The sequence below is a fragment of the Protopterus annectens genome, chromosome 1.part1, assembly GCF_019279795.1.
Source record: "Protopterus annectens isolate FY-2018-M chromosome 1.part1, PAN1.0, whole genome shotgun sequence".
Classification (NCBI taxonomy): Eukaryota; Metazoa; Chordata; order Ceratodontiformes; family Protopteridae; genus Protopterus; species Protopterus annectens.
In genome coordinates this window covers 1841407512-1841427051 of record NC_056726.1, presented here as the reverse complement: position 1 = coordinate 1841427051, position 19540 = coordinate 1841407512, and the positions used below count along the sequence as shown (strand labels likewise).

At 37.3% G+C, this 19540-nt stretch overlaps 1 protein-coding gene across 1 annotated transcript in view; it reads right to left on the bottom strand.

Annotated features, from left to right (window-relative positions):
* GLP1R (glucagon like peptide 1 receptor) overlaps positions 1 to 19540 on the bottom strand; it is a 3029130-nt gene that overhangs the window by 1590983 nt on the left and 1418607 nt on the right. Inside the window, exon 5 of the mRNA XM_044084828.1 lies at positions 11934 to 12046. Coding sequence (XP_043940763.1) covers positions 11934 to 12046 — 113 coding nt within the window. The remainder of the gene's footprint in view (positions 1 to 11933; positions 12047 to 19540) is intronic.

Below are 19540 nucleotides of genomic sequence, written 5' to 3'. Positions count from 1 at the left end.
ACTAATACTTTGCTGAAGCAGCTTTTGTTTTAATTACACCATTCAGTCTTCTTGGGTACACACCTGTCATCAATTAAAGAGACTCTGATTAACCCCAAATAAAGTTCAGCTGTCCTAGTAGGATTTTCCTGACATTTACTCAGCTGCCTGCTACAGCAAAAGCCGTGGTTCACACAGAGCTTACAAAGTATGAAAGGGATCTCATTGTTGAAAGGTATCAGTCAGGAGAAGGTTGCAAAAACATTTCCACAGCATTGTATATACATGGAACACAGTGAAGCCAGTCATCAAAAAGTGGAGAAAATATGGGACAACAATGACGTTGCAAAGAACTGGATGTTCCTCCAAAACTGATGAAAAGACAAGAGGAAAACAGGGCAGGGAGGCTGAAAGAGACTTACAGCAACACTGAAGGAACTGCAGGAATTTCTGGCAAGTACTGGTTATGTACTATATGGGCTGCCACGGTGGTGCAGCGGATAGCGTTGCCACCTCACAGCAAGAGGTTCTCCGGTTTGATCCTCGTCTGGGGTGCCTTCTGTGTGGAGTCTGCATGTCCTCCCTGTGGTCGCGTGGGTTTCCTCTGGGTGCTCCGGTTTCCTCCCACATCCCAAAAACATGCTGTAGGTGGATTGGACACTCTAAATTGGCCCTAGGTGTGAGTGTGTGCAAGTGTGTGCCTTCTATGGAAGGTTGGGTGCCGGACTGGCAATTCGACACCGTAAAATTCCACTGCCAATCATGAGTACACAGGTGATCCGCTGTGGTGACCCCTAACCAGAAAGGCTCATCCAGACTCTGCTACACTTTGCTGTGAAGGAAAGGTTAGTTTGCTGTTATTTTTTGTATTACTGTACTGCCTTTCTATATTTTGAATACTGTAGTTTGTTTTCTTTACCTTGTGTTTTGCTTGCATTCTGTTTTAACAGCATATTAAAACTTCAAAAGAGACCACAGCTCTCTCTGTTCTGAGTCAGGCAGCCTTTTTTCCCGCCCTCCCACCCATTTAAGTTGTCTTGTTAAATACCACTGTCTTTCTAGTTGCCCGCCTCTTATGTTAATCTGACCATATATCTCATTTCTCTCTACTTTCACTGGCTTATGTGAGTAATCACAAAATCATCACTTTTGAAATCCCACCCCTTCAATTATTTAAATTTATTGGCCATCCTATTGTATTTCATAGTTCCAAAATACAAAAGTGACCACCCCTTTCAGTCCATCTTGCTGTTTTAAAAATAGTAACTCTCCACTAAACTTTAACTTTTTAAACAGGTAAAACTCAAGTTACCTACTTTCACATCTAACTTCTCTAGTGCAGACTGCAGAGTGCATTCTTTTCAATCTTACCTTTAAGCATCCCTGTGACTAGCACTTTCTCTAATACCTGCTGGAAAGCACTAGGAAGCCTTAAACTCATACAAACACTGAACTCTCCTTGTTAACAAGGAGAAATTAATAGTAGGCACTAAACAGCCTATAATTGCAAAGTACCTTGCTAAGGAAACAGCTCCTATACTTTACAAAGAAAAAAAAAGCCCCAAACCAGGCATGTCCAAGGGTCAGCTTCCGGTGATTTCTCCCGTCCACCTGGTGAATCTGGGCATACTGGGGCAATGCAGCAATTGCCTCATGTACACAGACAACCCTCTCCTCCTACCACCCAACACTACAACCTGTGAGAGATGCACTTACATAGCCAAAATGGAAGCAAAGCTCTCTCCACCCAAGATTGTGCTAAACAGTCAAGAGGAGAAGGTTAACACCCACACTACACCTCAAGCAACACATAGCCCTTCTAAACCCGCACCACCAACACCCACATATAGCAACACTAAATCCACATATGCAGAGGCCCTTAACTGTAACCTGCCCAAGCAACAAAGACCTCTGAAGCTGAAATGCAAACAAACACCAATCACAACCAATGTGTCACATACTTCACAACACCAGTGTGCCATCCAGCAACAGCCCCTAAAGCAAGAAAATGTACCTAACACTTTAGTCATAGGTGACTCTATAGTCCGGCACACTGATGTCCCTCTCACCAGGTTGAATAAGGAGAAAATTACAGTCAGCTGCCTGTCGGGTGCCAGGATCCGCCACATAACGCATGCACTCAAGTCACTCCACAACAAGTACAAATATGACTCTGTCATTGTCCATGTTGGAGTGAATGACTTGAGATGTACCTCCCTGGACTACATGAAAAGAGACATGGAAGAGCTCTCGGATCATGTGGCCCAGGCAGGTATGACCCTAGCCCTGAGTAGCATCCTGCCTTCGCCCAGAATGATACCACAATATAAGGATAAAATGAATGACTTCAACAATTGGCTAAGCTTATGGTGTCATTCAAAGGGGATCCAGTATCTGTCTGCCTGGGATGACATGACTGACAGACCACGATGCTTTGCCAGAGATGGTCTGCACCTGTCGCCCTGGGATTCAGGTTACTGGCTAAGGCTCTTGCCACCCCTATAGTGCCTCTTTTAGGCAAACTTCAAAGGACAAAACCACCACCATAACAGGTACAAGCATGCAAAATCTGAAGGTAATGCTACTCAATGCTAGAAGTCTAAACCTCAAAATGCACTCTCTCGAGGCACTCCTAAAATGGAGAACATCGATATCTGTGCAGTAACTGAGACCTGGTTCAAGGCTCCAGAGAGCACCCCTGCAATACCAGGCTACAACTCTTACCACACTTTTTGGCCACCAAACCAGGACCGAAACACTAAAGGTGGAGGAGTGTCAAAATTCACCAAGGATATTCACACCACCAGGCTAGTTGGCCAACACAATGTGTCTGAAATTCTCCAAGTGCAACTAACACTAGGTAAGACTGCAATCCAAATTGTAGCTTGCTACAGATCCCCCCACCATACCCCAAGATTCTCACTACACCTTTCTAAACATACTGGAAAATATTAAGATAGAACCAAACACCCTAATACTGGGTGATTTTAACTACCCTGCCATTAACTGGGAAAACTACTCATGTCCCAACACCTTTGCAACGGTTCTTGGAATTCATAAATTCCAATGCCCTGGATCAACTAATCCATAGTCCCACCAGGGCTCCAATATCCTAGACCTGGTCATTACCAACATGGGAAATCAATGCTACATACATATGGTCACCCCCCTCGATAGTCAGGGCTGACCATAAGCTAATCACACTTAACATCCACATCCCACCCCACCCCCAGTAAAGAAACCACTATAAAAAACTTCTCCAAAGCCAACTTCATGCTACTCAAGTCAGAAGTGACAAACTTCATGACACCCATGCAGACGGGAACTGAAAGTTCAACTGATGAATCCTACACTATGGCACTGTACGAGCACATCCACTCATGCATGAATCGTGCCATCCCAAATAGAACCAAAATGCTCTCATCCAAAAAAAGGAAGCCAATCTGGTGGTCCCCTGCCATAAACAAACTTTACAACAAAAGGAAGAAACTTTTGCAGAAAAGAGGAAAATCCCAGGATGCAAAAACTCCTTACTAGCCTCAGTAAGAAACTGAGATGCCTCATAAAATCCTCCAAAGCTAGTTACGAAAATAAAATTGCCAAAGATTCCAAAGACAACCACAAAGCATTCTATAATTATGTCAAGAATCTAAATGGCAATAGCTCAGATCTGCTCTGAGTTAAAACAGAATGGCATTAAATATACTGATCCGAAGGATATTGCCAATATCCTGGCAGATCGATTCAGTGCCAACTTCACCCCACTCTCACCCCCTAAATGGCCGATCTCAATACCGGAAGATTGCCAAATTTCAGTAATAACGGCCACACAGGTACAAAACGCACTCTCTAAAGCCAAGAATACAGCATCCATGGGACCAGATGACATCCCGGGCTGTGTACTACATGAACTACAATATGAACTGGCACCTCACCTAAGTGTCATGTTTAATCATAGCCTCGCCTCAGGTTTTGTGCCCACTGAGTGGCGCAGAGCTACAGTTATCCCAATCCACAAGGGGGGATCCACCTTGGATCCCGGAAACTACCGTCCCATCAGTCTGACAAGCCTTATCTGCAAGGCCATGGAGCGTATTATCATGGAACTTATAAACAAAGACATTGGCAACCTTCAAACACTGGACCCCACCCAGTTTGGGTTTGTGAAGGGCCGATCTTGTCTCCTGAACCTGATTGACTTCTTTGAATCAGTCTCCAGAGCCATGGACAAGGGTAAGGTGGTCCACACAGCCTATCTAGACCTTGCCAAGGACTTTGACACCATCCCCACTCTGGAATCATAGATAAACTTACTAAGTTGGGCATTAATCCCTATGTCACCCAATGGGTTGCTAAATGGCTTACTGATAGAACCCACACTGTAAAAGTAGCCGACTCCAAATCCAGCTCCAGACAAGTGACAAGTGGAGTACCTCAGGGTTCAGTCCTGGGGCGCTCTTGTTTGGCATCTACTTCTCTGAAGTACAGGTCAACACTAAGGGACTCTGGCTGACAAAGTTTGCAGATGACTGCAAACTGGGAGCCATTATTGAATCCCCAAATGATGTGGATACTCTACAAAAGGGCCTTACAGAAACAGATGCTTGGTGCCAGAGCCATGGGCTCAAGCTCAATGCCAAGAAATGTATTGTTATCCCCTTTGGGAAAAACATGTATCCATGAATTACCATATAGGTGGCAGTATACTAAACACAGAAAGTGTGATAAGAGACTTAGGGACACAGGTGGACAGTGGTCTCACCTTCGATAACCACATCGCCACAACAGTCAGGAAATCCTTCTATGTGGCACACCTCATCATGAAGGGCTTTTCATCCAGAAAAAGGAGGTCATTGTCCCACTGTACTCATCCCTCATTAGACCCATTATAGAATACAACGCCCCATTTGGTATGTACCTCTCAAGACATCTGCAACAACTGGAAAGGCCTCAGAAATACCTCACTAAAAGAATCACAGGCCTAAAGCAGATGCCCTACGCTGACCGCCTTAAAAATCTCCAGCTATACTCTGTCGCATATCATCTACTCAGAGGCGATCTCTGCTTAACATACAAGGCCATGTCAAACCCAGAGCTGTTGGACATGCTACACTTAAAGAAATCCCAATCCCTCAGAGCTACACGCTCCAGGGATCTAAACCTTGTCATCACAATAAACAAAACATGTTGGAGGGATAGGTTCCTGACCCAGGGACTCCCCAGACTCTGGAATAGATTGCCCATACATGTCAAGCAGAGTGCCTCTTTGGACCTCTTCAAGAGGAACCTTGACGATTGGATGGGAGAAAGGAAATTCACCCCAGGGATCATGTCAGTCGCCCTGCTAGACAGGGGTCCAGGAAAGTAAATAATGTGGGAAGAAATAGCCAGGGAATTGTTATGGCTAGGCTTGTATAGGCCCTAGGGCTGATAGCATAGTACCAACCTATGAACCTATGAACCTATAACCGTGAAAAGCCAGAAGAAGAAGAAGAAGAAGACTGGTTATGTACTATATGTGACAACAATCTCCCATATTCTCCATATGTCTGGACTATGGGGTACAGTTGCAAGATGGAAGCCTTTTCTTACACAGAAAAACATCCTGGCCTGGCTAAAATTTACAAAACAACTGGAAGCAAACAGTTTATACATATGCACTGTATTTATATGACCATAGGTTTTAATTATTTAGATATTTTAGATGTTTATGCACACGCACTTTCATAGTCATGTTTTTAATTTAATTTTAATATTCATGAGGCTTGTTGGTTCATAGGTTTATTTTGAATGTCTTTGGGGGATTTACATTGGTTGGAGGGTTGGTAATTCAATATATATAGAGTAATTAAATGGTAGTACATTGTCTGATGAAGTCCAAGTGGATTGGATGAAAACGCTGGTATATTGTCTTGTGTAACTGCGTTTATGTGTATGGTCTGTGGAGTTGGTTTATTAAAAGATTCGAAGTGGACTCGTGGTTTTGCAGTTTTCTTTGGCTTACAGCACTTGTTCGGTTTTTTGTGGGTACTTTCAAGTGCTTCCAGTTGTTTTATTGGTGTTTCGTGAGTCTTTCTGGGCCAAGGGAAACTTGTACAAAAAGAGAAAAGGACAGCAATGAGTTCGGAAGCATCGGAGGAGCTCGGCCAATCAAGGAAGTTGATTGGGCAGTTGACCGAGCTCATAGATTTACTCACCTTTGCCACAAGATGTTAGTGAGTCAAACCAAGTTAGGTTGCGAAGAACCTGTGTTCGAGGATGTACAACAGCCTAACAGTAGAAGCAAACAGAAGAGGCAGCTTATGGGCGAAGAAGATGACGCCGGCGACTTTTCCGAGGGCTCAGCAACTAATTTCAATCCTCTTATTACTCCTAACATTCTGGGTGTTGAATCTGAATGGACTGAAGTGATTAATGAGCGTCGTGGAACAGCTGCAGGGGCTCAACGGAAGAAACCGACTCGTACGGATTTAAGCAAAGGTACTGATTGTTCTAACCATATCAGCACTAGAGACTGGTTGAATAGGAATATAGACTTTGGTATGGATACACACGTTGGTTTGGACAGACAAGAAGGAGAGACTTATGTGGTTAAAATTGATAAACTCAAAGGCCTTATGACTAGGTTCAAAACTTTACATATAGAAAATGCATACTTATTAGAATGCTTAAAAAAGGAAATTGTTCCAAAAGGTCTTCGTATTTGTAAGTATCCAAACAATGTTACCAGTGGTTCTATTTTTCATAAAAACTTGCTCAAGGTATTTAATCAATGTGGTTTAGATGTTATTAAATTAATAATAGAAGAAAATGAAAGAAATATTAAGTGTTTGACTAAAGACATTGATGAAATGGATGGAGCTATTAAAATGACCTAATATTTAGTATTAAGGAAGAGAAGCAACAATATTATAATATTAGGCATGAAATTGATGAAAAATGTAATGTGGTTATGCAACGTAAAATAGGTAAATTACACAGGGACATCATGGAATATGAAAATGGGACTAACTATCCAGAACCTAATATGTCTAAAAGAATGTTAACAATTTTGTTAATAATAGGAAATGGAATAAACCCATTTACAGTCATTCTGATTTTCAGAATGATCTTACCTATGACCAAGATTTCCCTCCTTTAGTAAGGGAAACAGAAGAAGTATACAGGCCTCACAATTATAGGAAAATTTTTACAGGAGGGGGAGAAGGAGGGGAGGTATTGATTAACACCCTCTCTTCAAATAGAATTTGGATAGAAATGAAGTATATGATATTAATGTTGTAAACAAGGTTATTCATACATATAAGGATTTTTCAATTTACAATTATGGTAATTTTGATGTTAAGGTTAACCATTTCAAATTACTTAGTAAAGGTTTTAAATTTATTCCTAGTTCAAGGTGACACCGCCACCACAATTCTGGATACCAAGTTGTTTATGCGAAGAATAAATTTGAGTGTTCTGGCAAGCAACAATGGTTATAGTAGTGATAATAGAGTTACAAAATTAAAAAAGAAATCTACTTTCAATCCACCCTTGTTACCCCAGTTAAGAAACTTTGAAAGAATTTTGGAAGAAGGGATCAGAACTGAACATAATAACAATAATAGGAAGATATATGATAATAACTTGAATAAAGACGAAAAAGAGGCATTAATGGAATTAATTAATGAGGACACTATCAGAGTGATGAAACCAGATAAGGGGGGGTGTCGTCATTATGGACAATATAATCTATGAGGGAAAGATGAACATGATACTAAGAGATGAAACAAAATATTCAGTGGTCTCAAAAAATGAGGTAAATGTGGCATATTTTCGAATAGATAATATGTTGAATGACTTTGTGTTAGAAAAGGTGTTAAACCTGAACTACACAAGTTTTAACAGTAGCAAAACCTAGGATGGCCACTATGTTCGAATCCGAAGTCCACAAAATGTGATGGACCCACCCTAAGACCCATAGTTACTGCAGGAGGGTCAAAACAGAACCCCTAGCAAAATACATAGATATTACAACCAAGCATATATGGACAAGTAATAGAGTGATATTGAAAGACTCATGGGATTTTTTAAAACAATTAACACCTGAATGTTACAGCACCGACCTATTATTCATAACTATAGACATAGTGGATCTTTTTTCCTGCATACCACACTAGTGGAATGAAGTGGTTTGAGGAATGTGTATTTTTGGACAAAACTATGACACAAGAAGATAAGATTTTATCAGTGGCACTCATGGACACCGTCTTAAAATACAATTTTTTGTTATTTGATGGTGAATACTTTCAACAGAGGACTGGGGTGTCTATGGGTGCGGCATGTGCACCAACATATGCCAACATAGTTTTGTCCAAATGGGAAGAAAAATATATATTAAAATCAGAGTTTAAGAAGGAATGGATCATGTATAAAAGATTCCTAGATGATATAGTTATTTTTGGATAGGGGGGCAAGAAAGATTCAAGGAATTTCTTGAATATATTGGTAAAACTACTAATTTCCTTAAATTTACACACAATGTCAATCATGAGGTTCTACAATATCTGGACATTGAATTGGTTAAAAATAACACGCTGAAGTCATTTTCATCCAGGGTATATAGGAAAAAACCTATGTCAATTCTTATTTGCATTATGAAAGTCATCCCTACACTGCAAGTAATATAGTTAAAGGGCAGTTTGTGAGGGATCAAGGATGACTACCCTGGATGAAGACTTTTGGTCGAATGTGATACATTGCAGAAAATGTTCATTGAAAGGGATACCCAGAGAAATTTGTAAATGACATTAGAAGGAAGTGGAAATAGGTAGGGCAGACAGATTTAAACCAATTATGGGTAGGATTGAATTTAAAACAACAAGAGAAGAAAATAAGGATAGGGTGACGGAGGAAAACCAGTACCATAAAAACCTCATAATTGAGTACAACAGTTATAATATGGGAATAAGAAACATTTTAAGTAAAGAATGGGATAAATTTGCTGCTTTAACAGATATAGAAGGAATTAATAGTTTTAAACCGAAGATTATTTTTAGAAATTCAAGAAGTATAAAAAATATGTTGGAAAACAAAAAGGATATGGATTATAGGAAGAATGATGTGTTGAGAAAAAAAGTAGGAACGTATAAATGTGGCCGGTGCAATCAATGTTCATATATTAGTAATAAGAGTGAGATATTTATAGATAGTAGAAATATGTTAATTAAGAGTAAAGGCAAATATAGTTGTGATACAAAAGGGGTGGTCTATCTGGCAACTTGTGATAAGTGTCCTTCATATTACGTGGGAAAAACAGAAAGGGAACTAAAGAAAAGAATTTATGAACACGTATATGATATGCAAAAAGGGAAAGAGACTAGTGCCTTATTCAAGCATAGTAAAGAATGTAGAGGATGCAAATTTTATTTTTTTGTGTTACAACAGGTTGAAAAGGATATAAGGGGTGGTATCTGGGAAGAGATCTTGGAGAGTAAGGAATTGTGGTGGCAGGTGTACCTGGAGACTAGTAAAAAACCAGGGATAAATGATTATTTGAGTATATCATCCTTATTAAAAATAAGGGCTAATAAAATTTAGTAGTTTTAAATAGAATAGAATGTGACAGGATTTGATGTGTGATATATGTTTATTTTTTTATGTAATTATATTTAAGTTAAGTATTTATATTTAAATAGTATATAGTGAGGTTTTAACTTATTTTTGTATAAAGGAAGTGGTTTTATGTGTTCATGGAATGTTATGTGCAATACCGATTTATGACAGTAGAGGGAGTTGTTTTATTATGTTTAAGAACTAATATGTTAGTAAGCACAAGCACTTTGTTTAATAATGTTCGTATAAATTATGTAACCAAACAGTTTATACATATGCACTGTATTTATATGACCATAGGTTTTAATTATTTAGATATTTTAGATGTTTATGCACACGCACTTTCATAGTCATGTTTTTAATTTAATTTTAATATTCATGAGGCTTGTTGGTTCATAGGTTTATTTTGAATGTCTTTGGGGGATTTACATTGGTTGGAGGGTTGGTAATTCAATATATATAGAGTAATTAAATGGTAGTACATTGTCTGATGAAGTCCAAGTGGATTGGATGAAAACGCTGGTATATTGTCTTGTGTAACTGCGTTTATGTGTATGGTCTGTGGAGTTGGTTTATTAAAAGATTCGAAGTGGACTCGTGGTTTTGCAGTTTTCTTTGGCTTACAGCACTTGTTCGGTTTTTTGTGGGTACTTTCAAGTGCTTCCAGTTGTTTTATTAAAATTTACAAAACAATACATCAAGTTTCCCAAAAGCATGTGTAAAAATGTGTTATGGTCTGATGAGACCAAGGTTGAACTTTTTGGCTACAATTCCAAAAGGTACATTTGGCGCAAAAAACAACACTTCACATCACCAGAAGAACACCATCCCCACAGTGATGCATGGTGGTGGCAGTATCATGCTTTGGGGTTGCTTTTCTTCAGCTGGAACTGGGGCTTTAGTCAAGGTGGAGGGAATTATGAACAGTTCCAAATACCAGTCACTTTTGCCCCAAAACCTTTAGGTGTCTGCTAGAAAGCTGAAGATGAAGATGAATGTCACCTTTCAACACGACAGTGAGCCCAAGCATACATCCAAATCAACAAAAGAATGTCTTCACCAGAAGAAAATTAAAGTTTTGGAATGGTCCAGCCAGAGCCCAGACCTAAATCCAATAGAAAATCTGTGGGGTGACCTGAAGAGGGCTGTGCACAAGAGATGCCCTCGCAATCTGACAGATGTGGAGTGCTTTTGCAAGGAAGAGTGGGCAAATATTGCCAAGTCAAGATGTGCCATGCTGACAGTCTTCTACTCAAGAAGACTGAATGCTGTAATTAAATCAAAAGGTTTAAGAGTGTGCACACTTATGCAGCCACCTTATTGTACGTTTTTTAGTTTTTATATTTTTCCCCTAACAGATTTCTTTGTTTTTCAATTGAATTGTACAGGTTACAGGTCACATTAAAGGTGGGAAAAGATGTGAATCGATTTATTGTGGTCTCATTTTTTTATATCACAAAAACCTGACATTTTAACAGGGGTGTGTACACTTTTTATATCCACTGTATGTACCACTAATGACTTTATACAAGTGCATTTTATAGACTCTGCTTGTGATGCTCACACCTCAGACGCTTTTACTTTAAAAGTCAGGTCAAACATCTATAAAAGATTTTTACCAAAGCTGATGTCTTCATTCTGAATCCCAACATATAACAGCTAATCATCTTTGCCTTTAAGAGTGATTTAAGCTTACTTTCTTGCTCGAGTAAATCAAGTAGCTTTTACTTGTCATATGATATTTTTTATATACTAAAGTGCATTGCTTCTGTTGACAGAAATATATGTTTTGTACATACACATATCCATTAGAGGACACAAACATTTGTTGACTGTGGAATTTAAATAACAGATGCTGTATCTATTTTTAGGTAATTGATGAAGCAAGAAACTGTTCTTCAGCAAAAAGTATAAAGCAGAAAATGGGAGTGAATAGCCTTTATGGAATTTTACACAGAAATCTTCTGAGTAAGATGCATGGACAAACCACTAAGGTTATACCCTTGTACTGACATCTGACGTTTATGCTCATCATACTAAATGCTATATTTCACATAACTCAAACAACATAAAGCTCTTATCTCATTTATCCATGTTTCATGTAGTTCAGTTTCTTATCAGATGTATTTCACCATTAAAATAATTTGGAAAAATTGTAAAAATATGCCCTTTTAGTATTATAGCATGCATTACTTAACTATACTGTTGTTCCTAGAAAATGCATATCTTTATAGTCAAAAAAGTGAACTTTATGCTTATTTAGACATAATGAAGAAGCACATTATCAGCAATGCAATTATACTGTAATTTACATACATCCAGAATCGTAAAAGCATTTGCGTGTTTGTATTACTCACCAGGTTCCTGTGTTCCTCACATTCTGAAAGGTCTCTCCAAGCAATTGTTGAATTTTCTGTGTGGAGCCACTTTCCCTCTGCTGTACAGTATCTGTATACTCTACCATTAGACACTAAAAATGAAAAAATACTGACTTATTAATAGGAAGAGGATCACAGTAAATATATTTTAATGATGCTCTTCAAATAACTTGCATGAAGTTTCTGTCTGTTCTTTCTAATAAGTACATTTTTTAATGTTTTTCTAGCTATTAGAGAGTCATGTTAATTTGCATCATCAGGAATGCTTTTTAGAGTAAAAATGTAATGAATGCTTGGTTTGCTTTGTCTACAAAGACATGCACACACATCCATGTGGACACACACAGTTATTCATGTATATCTATATATCTATATATATATATATATATATATAGGATCACTGCTATATCCCGAATGTTCAAAGTACCGATGCCCAAAATCGCGAGACGGAAGTACCGAAATTGCAAAATACCTAAACTACTGAATCCCGAAGTCCACAATCATGAAAGTCCAAAATACCGAATGAAACCAGTGTGACAACAGCTATGGTGAAATACACCCTGTGAAATACTTTAAACTGAAAATAAAGACCTTTAACCATAGACATAGCACACGCAATGCTACACAACACCACTCCATACGTATGAATATCAACAGAAATACAATCCGCACAAATCCCTAGTACAAGTTCGTAACACTCATTGTAGCCAATAAACATGAAGAAACATAAGTGAACCCATATAAACTGAGACACCAGCCAGTGTACGAAGGTACGACAGAATAGATGTCTCACATCTTTAATAAACGAGCTATGGCTCTTACGAATTCTACAGATGAATAGCTGTTTTCATTATCTAGAACACGCTGAAATTGGCTATGCCGCTGAACCTATGTTATTTTAATAATAATTAATTTATATATATATATATATATATATATATAATTATATATAAGATATAATATATATATATATATATATATATATATATATATATATATATATAATATTAATATTATATTATTATTATATTATTAATATTATAATATATTATTATATTTTATTTTATTTATTTTATTTTATTTTACATTTGTTGACCGGGCTAGTCTAGCTGGATACATGTCCATTTTCAGTAGAGGCCCGGGGAGAAAAGCTCCATGTGCAACACTACAAGCAATACACAATAAAACAATATGCAATAAGAACCGATATTAAGTACAGACTTGAAAAAGTATACAGAAGAACATTTGCAAAATACAGTCAAGAAAGGAATACCAATAAGTTGTATACTAAAGACAATATAGAAAATAGTATAGATTAGAGCTGATTTGAATAGAATAGGGGAAAACAGTTTTTTTTTTTTTTTTTTAAATGTTAACTGCTATACTACCAATAAGCATGGCCAGAGCAGTAATCAATGATGAGATATAGTTGTATATATGAAGAATTTAGTCAAAGATACATAATATGCAGATCTTGTAGGGAAGGCTAGTTGAGGCAGGTGGTAATTAGTAATTATATATAACATATGTTATGTTATTTCGAGATTGTGAGCTTCGGGATTTACTACTTTAGATATTTTGCAACTTCGGTAATTCCGTCTCGCGATTTTGGGCGTCATACTTTGAACATTCGGGATATAGTAGTGATCCCATATATATATATATATATATATATATATATATATATATATATATATGTGTGTGTGCTGCTATAATATCAGTCTGTCTAGCTATCTGTCTCTTGATCTGTCCATATATAAGTCTGTAATGGTGTGCATATGTGCAGCACATTGATAAATTCAGAAGCATCATAAATGTTTAGGTCTCAGTATAGTCAATGTACAATTCACTGAAACTGTCCAATCTATTTAGGTGTCAAAGAAATTGCTTCTTCTAGACAGGGTTCCCCAAAGAGTCTTCACTCCTGGTCATGAATCCCCTCCATGACAGGCAAACATCTCTACTGTCATGCTTTTCAAGCCATGCTTTAACAGAACTTCACCAGGTGATTCATAGGTTGGTACTAGGCTAACGGCCCTAGGGCTTATACAAGCCTAGCCATTACAATTCCCAGGCTATTTCTTCCCACAATATTTACTTTTCTGGACCCCTGTCATTACTGTAACACATTGTCTAAACACACCACCAACAAGCTATTATCATAATATATGATGTACATGTAGCATTTTTAATACAGCAAACAACTGTCTATGGGTGCCTGTAAACAAATTAATGACAACCGTCTATGTGTGCCTGTCAACAAATGAATGACAATCTACAAAAAGGCAGAGTACTATGTTGCCATGTGCAGAAGTCAGAAGTGTAAGAGTGTCAGCATGCTGAGGCTTCCTGATATACCAAATGTTTCAGCACTCAGGATGAGTGTGTTTGTGCAAGTGTACAAAGGTTAAGGGTGGGTAAGTACCATAAGTCTGTAGTGTGTTGTTTGCATTGCTAGGGAAAGGTTGATGTTAAATTTAACATGTGGGGTTAGATTTATGGATAACAGTAATGTTGGCACTCATGCATTAGGCGGTGAAGGGGGACATAACCTTATACCTAGCAATAAATCGAACCTTACACGTTAAATTAAAAATTACCATTTCACTAGCACTGCTATGTACACAGGTTACATTCGGCATTCTGTAGCTAGTGGTTATCACTTTGGGGGTGGCATAGCATTTGGTCTTTACCTGCCAGAATATAACATTCAATGGAAAGTTTTCCAACTAACTGTTAAACATCCTATAAATATGTTTGTGTGTGTGTGTGTGTGTGTGTGTGTGTGTGTGTGTGTGTGTGTGTGTGTGTGTATAATATATATATTTATTTATTAATAGAACGCGCTGGAGGGACAGATTCATCACCCAGAGACTCCCTATGCTGTGGAACAAAATCCCGGTACATGTGAGGCAGAGCACCTCGCTGGCATTGTTCAAGAGGAATCTTGACCAATGGATGGGGGATCGCAGATATACCCCAGGGATTACTTCAGTGACACTGCTTGACAGAGGCACAGCAAAATAATAGGCATAGTTTTATTCAAACTAAAGGGGTGGCGAAAGCCAAATAACTATGGGCTAGGCTTATAAATGCCCTTGGGCAAATAGCCTAGTATGAACCTATGAACCTATGAACCTATATATATATATATATATATATATATATATATATATATATATATATATATAAATAGATATAGATATATCTATCTATATATTAATATCTATCTATAAATATATATATATATATATATATATATATATATATATATATATATATATATATATATATATACATACACACACACACACACACACACACACACACACACACACACATATAAATATATTTATTCTTTTACATTTGTTAACCGGGTAGTGTCCAACTGGGCCAGGAGCCCATTTTCAGTGGAGACCCGTGGAGAACAGCTCCACAAAATGGGTCTATATTAGAAGACCAAAACGGCAGTTACGTGAATACCGAAATGTTGACACAGAAATAGTGAACTGCGAGAACGTCGAACACCCGAAACCTTGAATTTCAAAATAGCATATTGCCATAGTTGGCCCATATCCGGCATAGCTCCGTAACTTAAATGTGCGATAATTACTGACCTTAGGGTTAGGGTGCGGGTTAAGGTAAGTGCATATATAGTAATACATGGAACATACACGTTATGCACTTACCTTAACCCGCACCCTAACCCTAAGGTCAGTAACTATCGCACATGTAAGTTATGGAGCTATACCGGATAAGTGCCAGCTATGGCAACTCGCTATTTTGAAATTCGCAGTTTTGGGCGTTTGATGTTCTCGCGGTTCACTATTTCAGTGTCGACGTTTCGGTATTCGTGTAACTGACGTTTTGGTCTTCTAATATAGTCCCCCACAAAATAATAAATAAATACAATTAGTAAGATCTAGAATTATACATTCGTAGTCATATGATAAGTAAAGTAGCTAAGAAACATTACAGTGATAGCACAACATAGAGCATATCATGTACTGATATATAGATAATTGAGTATTTTAACACTTACAGAGACCGAAATAAAATCAAAGAAAACATGTTGGCAAAATGACAAATTAAAATTGTATAGCGACATATATCACGCATAATACAGAGATGCTTGATTGATCACTGCGTGCCTTTAAGATCTAGCAGAGCTTGTACCAAAAGTTTCAACTCATATGGGGAAATAGGATTACACTGTTTAAGAGTAATAACAGAAGTTGCAAAATACTAGGAGAGAGGAATTATCTGGGAGAACTAAAGGGGCAGAGCCAGGAGTTTTTGAGATACTCTTGTTTTTGTTTTAGAGGAAGAATAGTTGGGAGTATTTTGTATGTGTTGAGGAAGAGCAGTCCTGGTTTTGGCTATTTTATTTGAATAGACAGAGTCACCATGGTAGTTGTGAGACCAAGTTATTTTAGCAGTAGCCTGTTGGAAGACCTAAGGGACCTGGTATTGATATGCAGTTGGACCAGGGTGGAAAGTGCAAGGCAGTAACTGGGGTTGTGAATGATTTTGTGTGTAAAGGTAAATTGTTTTAATGTTAACAGGTTGGGAAGTTCAAGCCAGTTATGTTGCTGAAGAACAGAACAATGATGAGATTTATGGGGATGGTTGCTGGCAAACTTTGTTATTTTACTATAGCAAGAATCTAAGTTATTAAGGTTAGCCTTGCGCAAGTTTGTGAAAATCTGTGAGCAGTACAGTAGGGTAAATACAAGTTGAAATCTAGCTGTGGCTAGTCTGGCTTGATGTGTTAGGAAAGGTCTGGCCATGTACAGAGATCTGAATTTGGCATGGACTTTTTGATTGTTAGGAATACATGTATATCAGATTTCAGCCTGTTATCTATTGTTAAGTCTAGGAGTTTAGTGTGATTTGTAGGCTCAGTTTTGGTACCATTGGCAGACTGAATAGAGAGAGGTGGGGAGTAGGGCTTGGAAGTTTTGTTTGTAGAAATCATTAACTTAGTCGTATTTGGGTTTAGAATGAGTTGGTGGTTAGTTAGGTAACTTTCAACTTACTATAATGATTTCTGAGTCTAATCTTGAAGTTCATTGTGGAAAGGGGCAACGCAAAGAAGAGATACGTCATCTGCATATTGTATGATTGTAGCAAGTTGTGTTGCTGAATTTAGGCTGTTGGTAAACATGATAAAAAGGAGGAGTTCCAAGCATGAACGCTTGGTGTACTCCAGTGGATACTGGGAGTAGGGAAGGGAGATTGTTATCCCATTTGGGGTCCGTTTACAATTTCATAGGTAGCTGTGAATCCATGCAAGTGAGGATGAACAGAGACTGTAAGTGGTAAGTTTGTTAAGTAGGAGTTGGTGGCAAACAGTGTCAAATGCTTTTGACATACCCAGAAAATTTGCTGAGACTAGTAGACCTTTACTCCAGAAGTGATGAACAGTTGTCAAGTAAATGATATCAGGGCTGTGTTAGTATTATGTTTAGGTCTGAAAACATGCTGCATGTGGGATAGAAGGCTGTTAGTGCTAAGGTGATTTAGGAGTTGTTGATGAATACATTTCTCTAGGATTTCAGCTATGGGTAGGAGGATTGTAATGGGGCGGAAGTTAGAGATATCTCTAGAGGGGATGCCCTTGTGGATAAGAATGATTTGAGAGATTTTCTAGAGGTGTTTAGAGATAGAATGATTGATCAGAATAGAGATAGGATAGGTGATGGATGGGGCAGCTATTTTTAAGAATTCGTTGTGAAGCAGGTCAGCAGCAAGGCAGCAGGTTTTTAGTTTGGTCAGGAGCTTTTTATGTAAGAAGTTTGAACAGGTTTAAAGGAGAAAGGGGGATATATATCAATATCTTTCTATCTATATGTATAGTGTATATGTATGTGTGTGTCTATATATATATATATATACATATGTATATGTACGTGTGTATATATATATATATATACATATATATATATATATATATATATATATATGTGGATCTACTTCACATGACTGAAAATTCATTTGACTGAAGTTCATTTTACTGAAAGCTTACAATGCTGCATTTCAAAATACTAAATTTTAAGCCACAGACATGCACACTTTCAACACCAACAACTAATTCTTTCCAAAATTTAAAAAAAACTACTTACTTACCCTCGTAACAAAAATAAAACAATATAAAACTAAACTAGATGAGGGGCTATGCCAACCCCTCACTCCCCTAGAGTGGGGGCTGAGCCCCCCCAGCTATATACATACTAACTTCAGGATCACACTACAGTGGGGAAATGGGCATATACCTTTTACTTACCTTACAGTGCTATACACACTGCCACCATTGCCATGAGTGCACGAAACATCTGCCATGTTACTTTAGATACATCCCATAAAAATGTAGAGAGACATGCATTTAGAAACACTACTTTCTATACTACTGTCGGTATTCTGACAATGGGCACTTTAAGTTACAGTCATTTTTTTTATCACAAGAAAGTTACAGGAGAAGGTTAACATGCATCATGTCTATGGCTTTAAATTCAGTATTTTGAAATTCAGCATTGTAAGCTTTCAGTATAATGATACTCAGTCAAATGAGTTTTCAGTGGTCTAATTCAAATGAAATTCAGTGTGTGTGTGTGTGTGTGTGTGTGTGTGTGTGTGTGTGTGTGTATATATATATATATATATATATATATATATATATATATATATATATATATATATATATATATACATAAAGTCACTTTGTTGGGTGGTTAAGTTCCCAGCAGCTGGAAGCCATGCTGCTGGCCAAATGCTATAAAGGTTACCAAACAGGCTGATTACTATAAAGGTCACAACACAGTCTGATTACATTTTCACCAGAGATCAGCTCACTGAAACAAAATGTATGCAGCAGGAACATCCGATCTCTAAATTGCTGTCCGTCTGTCAATCTATTTATCTCTTTATAGCTCTTTATATTTATATATATATATATATATATATATATATATATATATATATATATATATATATATATATATATATATATATATATATATATATATATATATATATATATATATATTCATATATTTATATATATATATATATATATATATATATATATATATATATATATATGTGTGTGTGTGTGTGTGTGTGTGTGTACATATATACAAATATTTCAAGAACAAGCATTAATGCCCTTCTAGCCTGCCAATATACTAAAACATTTGTTCCCATAATAAGTGTCTAGGCTGTTCTTAAAAATATCTTAATTAGTACTAGCTTTAATGTAATTTGGCAGTCTATTCCATGCATCAGCTGCTTTTCAGAGAACCAATTAGTACACTTTTCTTTCCTATAGAATCTTCTACACAGGTTGTCTGATGATTCTCTAGTACTTTTTGATAACCCCAAACATTCCCGGAGATAGTTGTGTCTAAATGCCCTATATACTTGAATAACATCTCCTCTTAGTTATCTATAAGAGACACTGTACAAATTCAGATATTTTAGTCTTTCATAATAATTTATATTTTCACATCCATGGATGCCCTTGGTTTATTTTTGCTGTACTCTTTCTCTTTTACTCATGCTTGTTTTCTTATAAGGTATCCATATTG